Source organism: Ascaphus truei, chromosome 12, assembly GCF_040206685.1.
Source record: "Ascaphus truei isolate aAscTru1 chromosome 12, aAscTru1.hap1, whole genome shotgun sequence".
NCBI classification, from domain to species: domain Eukaryota; kingdom Metazoa; phylum Chordata; class Amphibia; order Anura; family Ascaphidae; genus Ascaphus; species Ascaphus truei.
In genome coordinates this window covers 28,688,809-28,703,969 of record NC_134494.1, presented here as the reverse complement: position 1 = coordinate 28,703,969, position 15,161 = coordinate 28,688,809, and the positions used below count along the sequence as shown (strand labels likewise).

At 42.2% G+C, this 15,161-nt stretch overlaps 1 protein-coding gene across 1 annotated transcript; it reads right to left on the bottom strand.

The window, feature by feature from the left end:
- Positions 1 to 8,674: 8,674 nt before the first annotated feature.
- Positions 8,675 to 10,826, bottom strand: RASSF10 (Ras association domain family member 10). Its single transcript, XM_075567156.1, has one exon. The coding sequence runs from the start codon at positions 10,488 to 10,490 to the stop codon at positions 9,102 to 9,104; it is 1,389 nt and encodes a 462-aa protein (XP_075423271.1). The 5' UTR covers positions 10,491 to 10,826; the 3' UTR covers positions 8,675 to 9,101.
- Between the last annotated feature and the right edge of the window lie 4,335 nt (positions 10,827 to 15,161).

Sequence of the window (15,161 nt, the reverse complement as noted above, 5' to 3'; positions counted from 1 at the left end):
ATAAACAGACTCATTGATTATTAAGGCTTGAAGAAATGACCAAACGATTTTTTTTCGTACACTCAAGAGTCAATGCACCTTTAAGCCGATTTTGTTAGCGGCTTTTCCCACAAGCTTGGTGTACCAGTTAAGCAGCTCCTGATGACAGAAGGGCCTTTTATCTAGGTTTCGCCTTTCAGTTTTCCACTTGCTTGAAAACTCCATCTAGAAAGAGATGTAGAAATTCACATTCCTGTGGATCACCAGAGCAGCTCGTCCTCCCAGGCCTGTGCAGCATAAAGCTAGACACAGCCTCTTCATGCACTGATCCATTGTAGCAGCCCGATACAAAAGAGTCCTCTACTGAATACAGCATTACCCAGGTTACATTGAAGAGCTGCGAGTACGAGAGATGTTACTTTGCAGATTTTTATCAGGATGTTTGGTCAGTATCATACATCCTTAATTCCAAAACCGTTGTCTCGGTGTTGAGTTGATATGTAATACATAGGCGGGGGGGGATAACAACCTCTTGTAAAGTCGCTGGTGTCTACCTTGGTTTGAGATAATTACCAGCACTGCTCATTGTATCTCTCTGTGCTTCAGGAACCGTAGTTTGGCTGAGTCCCCCGGTGGCCGCTGCACACCAGAGCACTGTCCTCTATGGGGCAGGCCCCAGTTGCTGTGTGCGTGCAAAGCGCGATGACGCCACCGCTGGTAGGGAAGACAAGAATTGGGTCTTTCCTTGCAGCGACGCGATCACGTGGTGTGCGGGCAACCAATGGCAGGGCAGATAGTGTGCAGGTATTGTAGACCAATGGCAGTGAAGTGCTGTGCTTTGACATCATGGCTGCGCCCCCCGCGCATCCCATCGCGGGCAGCCATTGCCAGGGCAGATAGTGTGGACCAATAGGAGTGCAGGTAGTGTAGACCAATGGCAGTGAAGTGCTGTGCTTTGACATCATGGCCGCGCCCACTCGCGCATCCTATCGCTCCACAAATCGCGGCTTTTACTCGTGCACACGCCGCCAGGCACTCAGACGAAGGCGCCGCCGTGGCCACTGGGGCCATTGCCCTTAGGTGGTAAAGCTCATCAGGAAAGTTTGCACTCATACTTGTAATCATTTAATATATATATTAACAGTGGCAGCACAATGGTATAAAAATGATACCATGTGGGATATATGTTTACTACGAGTTACATGAATCAAACCTGTGATCTTTTAATTACATATCTGGCTCCCTGGCACAAGTTCATGTAATCATCTCGACAAAGAACCGAACAAACTATCAATTTTAGGGAGACGGTAATAACTGGTGCATGTTTCCACCACACTTCAGCAAGTATTTGAATGTCAATCATCAGTTGGTTGGGCAGAGATGATACATTTATTCCCTAACTGGTATTTATAAATGTCAAGGTTTCCTGAAGAAGCCAACTCTTTTTTTTTATTATTCTAAACAGCATTTAGCCAATAATGTCAGATGGAAATCATGCGTGGTGATAAGTGTATAGTATTTTCCCTAATTTTATAATGTAGTAATTGTTATTGTCATGTGCTTACAGAAAACAGGTCCGGCATGGGGCAGTAAAGCGTACATAAGGGCCAGGGACATGCAGACATCACTTACCTCCCACCTTCACCAGTGCTAGTGCAGGTTTCGGAGGGGTGGGGAGGGGAGGCGTGGTGGCGATGAGGGCCCAAGACGGGGCGGCAGGACAGACATCCCTCAATCAGGTGTCCTCAAGCACATAGAAGGACTTGCAAGTGCACCCAGGGGAGAGACATAGTTCAAAACCTCAAGAGGGAGGAGACAGGAAAGCGAGAAAAAATTGACATGCCAAAATTCTGGCCTGATGAAGTTGTGATACTGACATCGAAACGTTAACACGATACAGAAATGACATATTGAAGACTGGTGTGTCACGGCTTTTCTTCTTTCCAGACTTTCAACACCAGCAGTGTTGTTCAGCACCAAGCAAGGAAACACAGCCACCATGATCGGCAACACGACGCTGTAAGGTGTGCAACTCTTTCATCTTTAGAAAATTCTGCTCTGCCTCACGACCTCGCTCACTGGCCACAGGGATTTTTTCGGGCCACCTGGATGGGGGTGCGACAGGAAGTGAGCGAGTCCGATGGCTTACTGCCAAGTTGAGCCTATGCAGCTGTGTGCGTTACTTTAGTCAACGCATCAAGGAGAGGGGGACCTAGGTAGGCGTCTAGGTGCCCAATACGTATGCGCAGAGGCTTCTGGAGCTCGGCAGTGCGTCGCGCATGGGCAGCAGAGGAGAAGAGGACACGGAGCACAGACCACCCACCCACACCCGTGTCACACACCCTGTCACACACACACAGACTGTCACACACACACTGTCACTAACACACATAAACTTTATATGTTGCTGACAACACACAAAGAAGTTTCACTTACTATGCACGTGCACAGCACACACAGCTTTTTTGCAGTTTAACCCACTAATGTGCTCATTCGATATCAGCTGAAGCAGGCGAGCGGACTATTTCAGCCAAAATTCCCCATTGATTTTATCGCATGATTGCTGAATAAGCCTATAAAAATTCCAGAAGATCACATCTTCAGGCCAGATTTTTAAATTCATCATACCGTAAGTTTTAAAGCAGCAGCCTACGCTGCTCACTATTTTGAAGTTGTGTATTTTATTTAAAGTACCTGAACTGGGAGGTCTCAGGAGGTCAGACGACCATGGATCACACACAGGGACTCCTGCTTTAACCACGTGGACAATTGCTGCCAATAACCTTGACCCAGATAGTTCTTAGTTTTTCTTCCCTTATTTAATCTATTGTAAAAAAACATTTCTGTTAATGAAGGTTCCAAACATGGAGTATAATCTTTTGTTTTACCATTTATATTGCCCGTTCTTCCATTGTGTCTGTCCATTAACTACATTGGTGAGATAAATCGAGCATTTAGTGTGGTACATAGAAAACGACACAGTATACATCCTGCATTTGTGTTCAATTGACTTTTCACCATGGCTGATCTCTTTCAAACAGAATGTAGGTCAAGGTCAGTCAAGGTCATTGAGCTGCTGCTTTATTCACATATTAAGTGGGGGGGGATGGTTAGCTATTAACCACCTTCAAGATGGAATGGATATTGTCACTTTTTAAAGTGGTGGACTGCAAAATACCGTAAGCGTTACATGTCTCGGCTTTGTACTTCAGAGTTCTATAATTAGCAGATAGTAATACCTTTTATTGGACCGAAATCAAGATTTTTTTTCCCCTTCTTTGTTTTTTTTTTAACAGCTTCCGAGAAACACCTCTTGTTAAGATGTCACCGGAGAAACATATACGCACTAATCTAGTTTATTATGTTAAAAGGAAGGTGACAGGATCATTAGTTTGTTCCATACGCTTGTGTAAATAAAGACTTTTCATGTGATTGTAATATTCAATATGACAGTTGTAGGAAACGTGGAAACTATTGCAAACTATTCCAGCATGCTGTAATCCTTTGAAGTAAGTAGATGTATAGAAATGTCATAGGCATAATAAATATTGTGTACTGTAAAAAAAAGCACAATTATCCACCCACTCAAATCACATTCCTGCCTAAGCATATTCAAGGTTTTTGATTCTACAATAGGAGACACAAGTTACCCATCCCCTAGGCCTTTTTTTTTTTTAAATAATTAACCCTGATAAAAGTGATACTTAACATAGCACCAAAGTTTTTTTTTAGACAAAAGGGGAGTTATTTACTAAACTCTCCCATCTGCAAAATGTGGGCAAAAATCATTGCAAAACAATGCATCAGGTTTACCCAATTAAATTGCTTTCAATTTCATTCATTTTCTTTTGATACATAAGGTGCTGTTTTGGACTGGTATTGTCCCAATTTTAGATCCCAGTGAATCTGCAACAAAATTTACGGTTAATGAACCAGGATCTCAGATCTCTTATGCTGGTGTGGGTCACCCTTTTTAAAGGTCAGTGATTTACAGTTACCGCAAATGAAAGCCTGCTTCGGGAAACTGCTCACTGATAGACAGTCTCTGTTAGGATCCTTATTCCAAAAGACTGTTCATGGTCCCAAGGCTCAACAAAGTATCCGGCCGTTCCTCCTTCTCTTACCGTGCACCCCAAAACTGGAACAACCTACCAGAGACTGTCACATCCACCACCAGTCTAAGTTCTTTCAAATCTGAGGCTGTCTCACATTTTAATCTGGTCTGTAACTGTTTCATACGCCCATAATATATATTATCTTTAACTTTGCATGCAATGTCTTCTATATAATGTATACCCTGCTCATTTATGTAACTGTATTTGCAACCATGTATTATTTGTCTTAACTCGGTGCCCAGGACATACTTGAAAACGCGAGGTAACTCTCAATGTATTACTTCCTGGTAAAATATTTTATAAATAAATAAATTAATTATTCAATATACAGCAGAGCTATTAACACCTTCTATTGCAAAAGAAGGACTTGGCACCTTGGTAATGAGGTTATAATGGCTTCACAGTATACCGAATAGGGACCATAGTGAGAGTTGGTTTTAAATATTCTCTCCTACTTTTAACAAATGGTGTAGTCCCTGGTCCTATTTGGCATTCTTAGCGAGATATCCTTTAGTCATAACATCACAAGAATGTCATAGGAATGATAATACTTCCAGGAAACAAGACATTTTTTAAAGCAATCAATATTTAGTGAAACATTCCTCCAAACCACCTTCAAAATGGTTTATCAATACACACATCCAAGCTTGGAAAGGTCTTCTGCTTTATAGTTAAGAAGCCCAGATAATCTGCAGCTGTTTGTCCTGGGGTCATATCTAATAGGGGTTCGTCTCTGAACTAGTGACTTCCATATATGTTATTAGTGCTAGCTGAAGGGCAGCAAGAATGGGGAAATGGTTCAACAAAACTCAACACCAGACCAGACTGCTGCAGCTCTTACGAATTTATAATGGAATTAGGTATTATTTAGATATGCACAATTAGAGCTGCTGTTAGTGTTTCTAATAGGCACTGGGTCAGTGTTTTTAAACAGGGTTTCCTAGGCGCCCCAAACGGGTTCCCTAAAATTTTCAGGTCATTTGAAAATGGTACCAAATATAGAAGAATTTACAAGGGTTGGGGTTCCTTACAATGCATCTAATCTCAGACGCACTATTAGAGAGGGTTGGGGTTCCTTACAATGCATCTGAGCATAGACGCACTATTAGAGAGGGTTGGGGTTCCTTACAATACATCTGATCTCAGACGCGCTATTAGAGAGGGTTGGGGTTCCTTACAATGTATCTGATCTCAGACGCGCTATTAGAGAGGGTTGGGGTTCTTTACAATGCATCTGATCTCAGACACACTATTAGAGAGAGTTGGGGTTCTTTACAATGCATCTGATCTCAGACACGCTATTAGAGAGGGGTGGGGTTCCTCAGAATTTCACAATATAATTAAAGAGTTCCCTAACCAAAAAAGGCTAAAAAAAAACAAAAAAAAACCACTGCACTCTGCATTCAAGAGTGGGGTTACAAGCAGGTGATGTCATTTTTAGGGTATGGTGACCACTTGACATCAGATTAAAGTTCCACCCAGTGCTGTCTTTTTTTATTTTTAAAGGGATTGGCAATTGTAAGACTGAAACTGCCTCTGGCTTAACAATTAATATGGAGGATGACTCAGGACTGCTAAGACAGTTCAGTATTTTTCAGGTCTTTCATTTCCAATATAAAGACTAGCTCTGGATACAATTATTGTTGTAGTCTGTGGACATGTGGCAAACCCCTATAATATGCATTAAACATGTCTGCAAACCCACTCTCTTTGGAATCGTTCCGGAATGCACGAAGCTGGAGCATCTGGAAGGAAAATGGTGAACATAGTAGAGAAAATAAAACCGGCACGTATCATTCTTAGAATATAGAACTGAAGTGAGAAATGCAGGCACACTGTAAACTAGTACAAGATACTTATAAGCCATTGCTCTGTAGCAGAAAGGAATCCTGAAGTCCCAAAGAGAGCACTGGAGAAAAGGAGAGATACAGGCACATGGACTTATAGAATTTAATGTGCCAAACTAACCCAGCGTTTCGGCTCTATATCGTAGCCTTTGTCAAGGTGAGGCCAAACGAAACCAACGTTTCGGCTGTGAATAACTGCCTTTATCAAGGCCTCACCTTGACAAAGGCTACGATATAGACCCGAAACGCTGGGTTAGTTTGGCACATTAAATTCTATAAGTCTGTGTGCCTGTATCTCTCCTTTTCTCTTAGGCTGCGTCCATAGACACTTCGCCCGTGCGGAGGCGCGCGGAGGCTGAGGGAAAGCGGGTGCTTTCCCTGGCCATGGTACGCGTTCCATCCGTGGGCGTGTCTAGTGATGTCACGGAGCTGGTTCGCCCGCATTGGTCGAACCGCTCACGTGGCCGGCCCGTTGCGCCAAGAAATCAGTTTTAACTGATTTCTTGGGCAACGCGCGCCCGCTTCCGCGCGCACGTGCCCTCACACCGTATAGACGCCATCACTGCCTTTAGGCAGTCTGATCGCTCAGCGTGCGGACGCATCCGCGCGGTCATCCATACCATGGACGCAGCCTTAGAATATAGAACAACATAATGGCGGTCTATTTTTCCAAAGTCTCCTGGCTACAAAACGGGGCGAAACTGAAGCCAGAAATCTTCCAGATTTATTAAAGAAAAGTAACCACTTTGCAATGAACCGTTTTTTTCTTTGATACCATAGATCCAGTGCAGTGTTTTTGCACAGATTTTGCCCTCGTTTTGCAGCCCGTAAAATAGATTCCAATGACTGCACGTTCTCAGGTACTGGTTTCATTCCACAGAACGCCAACATACAACAAAACAATTGCTCAGAAATCCTTTGTAGTAGCAGAACAACATTTAGACATTTCTGTTGATACAAGTAAATCCTATCTTTCTCTCCTGTCTGTTTTATGTCTGCCGCCTCTTCACGCTGTCCCCTACCTCTCCTTTGATACCCAATGCTTGAGTGACTTCCCAGACCCCACTCCCATCCTAAGAAAATACACAAAACACCATAATTACATGCTAAAGCGAAAAGCAACAAATATGTGATGTCCACTGGAGTCTTCACATACACCTATAAACACATTGTAGGAATGTGCTTCTTCAGCTACATTACAGCATGGTCCAAAATTAAAGGGAGCTACAGTATATCAGTATGTAGCTCATAGTGCTGAAAAGACTCATGGTCAAACATAATGCTACATATCACTTAGATAAACAAGTTGGACTGGAATTACTTTATAGGATAGCATGCACTCAGGAGTTCGATTAAGTCATATCACAATTACAGGCTGTGTGGCATTTAAGACCAAGCTTGCTGTGTTTTTTTTTTTTAAAACACACTACATACAATATGATTGGGAAGATATAACACCAAAAGCTCCCTCACCCTCATAATCTGTTTTTGAAAGTACTGCATTATCTGATGTTATAGATCAAAACGTCCACAAACTGTTTGCAACTGTAATTAAAGCTAATTTAATTCAATGTGATTACATGTCATTAAATAGGTCTGGATTAAGCAACTATCACTATAGACTAGAGTACAGACCAACGATGTTTGTTAAGCAATACAATTAAGAATGTTTAAGACAAATGGGTCCTTATATCAAAGTTAAGGACAAAGTTAAGGACAGTATATATTGATGCACATGACACTTTGAAATGTATGTGTTTTTTCTCTCTCCTCTGGTAGATATTTTTGATTGTATAGAGAAATTACACCTAAATTGATATACAATGTTATCTCAGAACTATGAATGGGCTATAAAACTCCTTCACAGTTTGGAAGCAGGGCACAATAGATGAAAAACAATGTGATATATTACTGCCAAGTGATTTGTATTAAGAGTCTCTACTGCCTCAATTAATGGGGAAAACATTGTTCTTTTTACATTGTCCTTTCTGGGAGCAGATTGTCCCCAAGCGATTGCAGTATGGGCACCTAAAATGTTGAATTGCAGAATAAAAAAGCCCTTTTGGGTGGTCATTTGGCAAAGTGAACAGGTGCTATAAAGCACATTTGCCTGTTATTTAGGAGTCTGAAACTTCATCAGACACAGCACACGAAGTGAATACAATAGTATGTGTCTTTATTTATAGAATAATTTTAGCTTCCCTTCACTTTGATAAATAACCCCATGTGTTTAATGTTATACAGTAGTAGTCTTATCTTTGAGCACAAGACAGAGCAGGTGTTTCCACCTAATGTACTCACCAGACTGTCTGCGTTTTTCTTTTGATGTGTTTTTTTGGTGCTGTTTTGTGTTTAAATTGTATATGAACGATTCTCCCACCTGAATTCTTTTTATAATGAGGGGGATCAACGCAGCGTGTTTCCCTGATGCATGCAGCTAACCTATGTGGCATACCCATTGTATATACACACACGTAGTTACGAAACCAGCTACAGTATAGTAAAGTTCATCAGTCTTTGCAAAAAAACAGATTTATCAAAGACATAGATGTTTGTTTTTTTTATGTTTTTTTAAGGTGTTGCATTTTTCTGCAAAGTTTTTGCAGCAGGTACTGTAGACTTTCATCTATATATAGCAAGTTATTTACTATGATTTGGGCTTGATAAAGGTAGATGTCCCATTCATATGAAAACTTTGAAAAGGTACATTTAGAAGTATTAGGGAGACAATACTTTAACATCAAAATAAACTTAGAGAATGTTTATTAGCAAAAATAATAGTTTACAAGCACACCCAGTCTAGTTAATAAGTGTTTCTGGTGCTGTCACAGCAACTCTCCTGGTTGTATTTACTGTATGTGTGCCCCATACAGTATGACCATTATATATATATATATATAAAAAAAACATATAATAGCATTTAAAAATAAACTTTACATTTTCCCACTGCAGAATGTGTGTCTTATTGTTAAGGGCTATGCATACATAAACCGTTTAGATATTGTGAAGTTCACTTTGTGATTACAATATAATATGAAAAAGAAAAGTGACTGGTAATAAACCATTCTTTTCAAATCGATAATGCATTGATGTGAATTGCAGTTGTGTTATTGAAGCACACAGGACCCTGAGAGTAACTTTCTGCATTGGATAATGGGACCTACACCAGAGATTCACAAACCGGTGTGGAGTCAGAGTCCTGGCTGTGCATTGAACTCAATCCTGTGTCTGAATCCTCATCATTTACTTCACCGTTTGTACTCATCCCACGGTCCTTCTCAACCCAGACACCTGGACTGTCCACGGATGTCCTAATTCCAGTATCCTTTTGAAGAGGGATACATAAACTGGCGTCGTCACTAACCATCACCTCTGGCATTTGTTCTTGATGCTGGGAGAATTCTAAGGCATTGAGAGTCTGCAACAAACTTTCCAGTTCATTCTCTTTACCATCCCACACTTGTTGGGTATAATCCAAATCTGCCTTGATAGCTTCTAAGTCTGTGTTGAGCCTCAGTCCTATGTAGAGACTGGTACTGAGCTCAGTTTTGACCCTTTCTTGTTCTAGGAGCACTTCACTTTCAGATTCCCCTACAGTACCTTGATCTCCACTTGTGTCTAGCAAGTTAGGGTTGTTCTCTCTTCCGGACAGTTCCTCCTGCCGCCGGTCCATCCACCTTTTATTGAGCTCCTCTTGGATCTGGGTTGTAATCTTTTCCACGAGGACCTCCTGTTGAGTTATTAGATCTTGCAGACACAAGACCTCCTCGCATTTCTGTGCATACTCTTCAAACTCTGCAAACAGCTCCTGGCTGCTATCTTGAGCTCCTTGGTCGCTGCCACAGGTTGAACCTTGGTCACACACGGCCTCCACCATGTAAGTGTCTTGTACATAGTTGACCCCGTGTCTTTTCATTCTGTCAAAGTGGATTTTAGCCTCATACCTCTCGATCTCCCGATCCAGGTCTTTAATTCTCTGGACCTGCTGGCGGATGGTGTGGTCCTGGGAGAGCACCAGGTGCACTAAGGTTTCCATCTTCTCCACTGAAGAAGACTCTTTGGGCATAGTCTCCTGCCTTTTCTTGTTTATCTTAGCCAGCTTCCGAAAGGCTTTCCTGACCACCCTGCGCTGTTTCTCCTGGACCAGGCCCGTGGTGGCGTTGGTGGCTCCCCTCAGGTGGCAAGGGCTCTCTTTGCTGAGGACCACTTTGGCTTCTGCGCTCCTAGGTCCAATGTTGGGCATTGAAGCCTCGCTCCGGAGCAGCACAAACCTCACATTCTCCTGCTCCTCTCCCCACGCTGACCAGAGCCTCAAGAGCTTGGTTTTGTTGGGTAGGACCCTCTCAAACCCTCTCCATTTTTCCACAATGCAATAAGATTGGGGAGGTCCCAGGTGCATGGCCCCCTCTGCCGCCTGTTTCTGGTTGTGATCTTCCAGGAGAACCCGAACAACGTCCGCGCAAGTAGTGCGCCTGCTGAGCCCTGACACCAGCTTCTCCTCCTGGCACAACCACACCGAGACCTTCCATTCCTCCTCTTCACTCTCCATGATCCCTGCAGCTCCCCCAGGACTGAAGCTCTTCAAGAGTGGTGGCAGTCACCGCTCTTCTCTGTGCAGTTCCAGCACGAGCAGTTTATCCATAAAGAAGTCCAAGAGTTAAAAACCCCAGTGCCCGAGTTACTGAGCAGCATGCAGTCAGATAGAGAGACCCCCAGCACAACCAGCCCTGGTAACACCCCAACTCTGCGTCCCATCCATGCCCAGAGAGAGAGAGAGGCTGGAGGAGATGCAGCTTTAACTTTCTGCACTGCTGTCCCACTGCTGACTCCAAAGCTGCCTGTGCCACTGCTGCTCCCACTCTGAGCCTGCAAAGCTTCTGTCTGGCAGCTTTTTCCTCCAGCTCCACGTGACCAAACCCTGGCCCTGCCCCCAGACTGAGAATTTATTAAAGGTGCAAACTCTCCCAAAACGTATTGAGAAACACATAGGACAGCAAAGTACTGGTAGCTATTATTATTTTATTTTTTTTAAATCATATTTATGTAATGTTGTTGTTGTTATTATTATTATTATTACAATTTCTGTAAAGTTTTGAATTATGCATATTCAGCACTTTCTATTGTATGGGGAAAAACAAACAATATATATATATAATATAAACCACAGAAAAGTAAGAATCACTGCACAGAGCATACAACTGTGAATTCAAAGGGATGCTACCTGTATCAGACTGGGGTATTGGGTGCCCAGAGAGGGAAACAGATTGTAATGTTTCACTGAATGACGATAAAGGACAAATGTTGTCATAAAGCTTGCACTCATGCACACACACAGGCTCATTTATACATTAACTTGTGTGTGTATGTGTGCTCATTTGCATGTCATTTCCCAGAATCCCTTGCTGCAGTGAAAGTGCTGTGTGCTGGGTGATAATGGTGAAGGGTGGGGTTGCAGACCTGTCTAAGACATGCAAATGAGTATACAGTAATATTTCCATTTGATATATATATATATATATATATATATATATATATATATATATATATATATATATACATACATACACACACACACACACACACACACACACACACACATACATACATACATACGCCTATAGTATCATATGTGCCCAGAACATACTTGAAAACGAGCGGTAACTTTCAATGTATTACTTTCTGGCAAAATAGTTTATAAATAAATCAATACATTATATATATATATATATATATATATATATATATATATATATATATATATATATATATCCAATAAAGAATATCACTTGTGAGCACATTCACATGTCTTAGACAGGTCTGCAACCCTGCCATTCAACCATTATCACGTAGCATACAGTGTTCCCACTGCAGCAAGGGATTCTGGGAAATTACATGCAAATGAGCACACAATGTGTCACCTTTTGCCTGGAATATCCATTCACATGGAGCCCATCTAAGCAAACGCATTGCTGTTCACACAGCTTTTAAGCACAGCATGGGAATAGCAAGTCAAGTCAAACCCAACCAAACAAGTGATATTCTTTAGTGGCTATATGCTAACGGTGGAGGTTTTTTGTTACCCATTTCACCCACCATAACTTAAAATGTGTGTGTATATATATATATATATATATATATATATATATATATATATATATATATATATATATATATATATATATATATATATATATATATATATGTAGAGGTATCAGTACCGTGTTAGCCGAGCTTCAATAATCAAAAAAATTAAAAAATAAATAGATGATACCGTTCTGTGGCTAACGAAATGCTTTTATTTGTGCGAGCTTTCGAGATACACTGATCTCTTCTTCCGGCGATGTTACAATGAATGAAGCAAAAGGTAAACTTAAAAACAGTGTCTCTTGGAATGTTATCTGTGCTATATATATATATATATATATTATACACACACATATGTCCATGCATGTATGTATACTCATAGATACATAGAGTACCTGGGGGTCTGGAAGTAGGGATGCGTTTATGTGCTGCCGCCTAGGTCGGTGCAGGGGTATTAGGCGCTCAAGGTGAACCTTCGGCCTTGTGCCCCCCCCTCACGCCCCTTTCACAATTGACTTTAGAAAATTAATATTGGGCACTAGTATGAATACAAATTGGGCATTTATAATTACAGATTTATTTTACACTAAAAAGGAGAATATGATACAGATTGTACATTTCATTCTACTGGAGGGGGGGAAAGGAGAAGCAGGTATGAGCCTGGGGGTAAATGTATGGGCCTGGGTGTAGGGAAGGCCACAACATAGGGCATGCCCATATAAAGGTATAGGCCTACGAGTTCCGGGCCTGGGGTGGAACATTTCGGAGGGGCCAGTGTTGTGGTTACAGAGGCCTCACTCTCTTCCCCCACAACAATGAAACTGATTGCCGGGAGAAAGCGCGGTGCCTCTGTAAGTCCACGTCCAGGGTGAATGCGCACTTGCTCATGCTCGAGCACGGTGACGACAGGTCTGCAGGGTTGAGTGATGGGGGGGCGTGCCCTAAGGCATGCCCATGACGTCACGTGAGTGGTTCGCCCTCATTGGCTCAACCGCACATGTGAACAGGGCATAGCGCGACAAAGACAAAAATGTTTGTCTCTGCATGCATCGCGCTTGTGCACGCCCGCACTATGAACACTACAATTCAGGTGCATTGGTTTGATTGCGAAGCAAACGAGCGCGCAATCACAATGGACGCAGCCTAAAGGTCTCTTACATCCTCCTCCTGCAAATGACGCTGCGATGTGACAACGCTTTGCTATGACAACGTGACGTCACATGGCAAGTCATGGAAACGCTTGAGAATATGAAGTCGGGAGGCTGCAAGAGGAGGAGGCCAGGGTGGGAAACAGTGAGAAAGTTGTAAAACCGTCCCTGGCGCAAGGGGGGGGGGGTTAGAGTGTTTATACCTGAATCATTGGAGAATGGAGGGGGCCTGCTAGAGGGGGCCCGTACTACATAGGGGCCTGTTTGAGGGGGCTCTTGAGGTGCCTGCCAGACGATGTCCGCAGGGGTGCCTGTCAGATCCACCGGCGTCCAGTGGGAGGTACAACATATGAGAGATATAGATTATTATTCTGTCCCAGGAGTAAAATGTGTGTTCTCTCTCTCTCAGCACCTTCTTAAAAGATACCTGTGAGGTTCTGAAAGTTTTGTACGCTGTTATGTCTAATAATGATATTTGCTGCAAAACTGGCCAGTCACACACTGCAAAGCAATATGTTATATGCCCCACTGGCAGCAAAAAGGTTAACTAGTGGTGCAATTGTATATACAGTTGCACTGTACGAAAGATAATTACTCCTTCCTACTTCATGTTCGGTGCCAAAGGCACAGGGAGATAAGGTGACATGTCCAAGGTCTTGAACTGGGGTTAACCACAAGATTGTTCAATTGAAATTTCACTTGCTCTCCTGATCATGAATATTTGAGGCCAATGAATAATATATAATGATCGTTCCTTTGAAATATACGCCTTTGTGTCTCGGTGGCATTTACTAGCCTTGAGCAGAGTTGTGGGTACTAAGTGTATCACTGCATTTTTTTTTGTTGTTGGCTAGTTGCAACATCACTTGTTAAAACATCAGAGCCGGTTGGAAGCCGCTGTGTAAATCCATAAAAGTTTCTTCATATGCATCCTGCTTAATTATCTGCACACACTGCAGGGTGCGATGCCTTTCATTTAAACCAACAAAAATATTATTTGGGGGTGGGAAGTTATTACAGTATAGTTCAGCTTTCAATACCAGATGAAATCATTTCCCCCTCTGCACTACATTTAGCATTAATGAGTATGCTGCACAATCAACACACCCTTGTGTATTCATTTGACACTAAATGACACAGCGCTGGGCAATAGGGTAACACCACTTTTTTAGAATCCACATTGGTTGTTTGTGTGTGCTGAGCGTGTTTGCTTTGCTTCTATTCGCTGAAGTTTCATCCTATTGCTATGCTGCTGTGCAGTATGTATGTGCAGGTAGAGATTCTTACCAGATTGTTATCAGCACGTCCACAGCCTCATGTTCTACTGATGTTACTTTCTGAGCTCAGTACTAATGACCGACGCTTCAGTACTCCCATTTCAGACAGGTGCATTTCGTTATTTTCTTTTTAAACACGCTGACTTGCTACCATTGACTTTGTTATCTCACCCCCTAACAAATGTTTTGCGCGCTCATCATATTTGCTGGTTTTGATGCAAGAAACCGCAAATATGGGAGCGGACTACAAACATGGTCTCCTGGGTCACCTATAGAAACCCGCAATGTTATCTCTCGATTTAGGTGTAGCCAAAGATTAAAAAAAAGACAAATCATAATACCTAGAATTGCTACTTTTTAGTACAGTATATCCAACCAATACTTCAAAGATATACCTGCACAATACCGTGTGCTGCTTCGGAAATCTGGTATTACTGGGGTTGTTTGAGTTAACCTGTTTTATTCCAACCTCTCCAAATGGTTACTATTTCAGCCAACTGGTAACATTGTTACTTCATGATACTCTGTACTCTGCACTGCCATTTCAGGACTCTGCAGCTCCATCAAATGCTCGGTGTCCTGTCTCCATGCAGAAGCACTGTTCACATCTCCCTGTCTCTCTCTTTCTACTTGTCATTGGTTTTCTTAATCTTAATCTTACTTTACAACATTTACTAGTGGGTCCCATACACCTGTTTGTCTCAGAACATG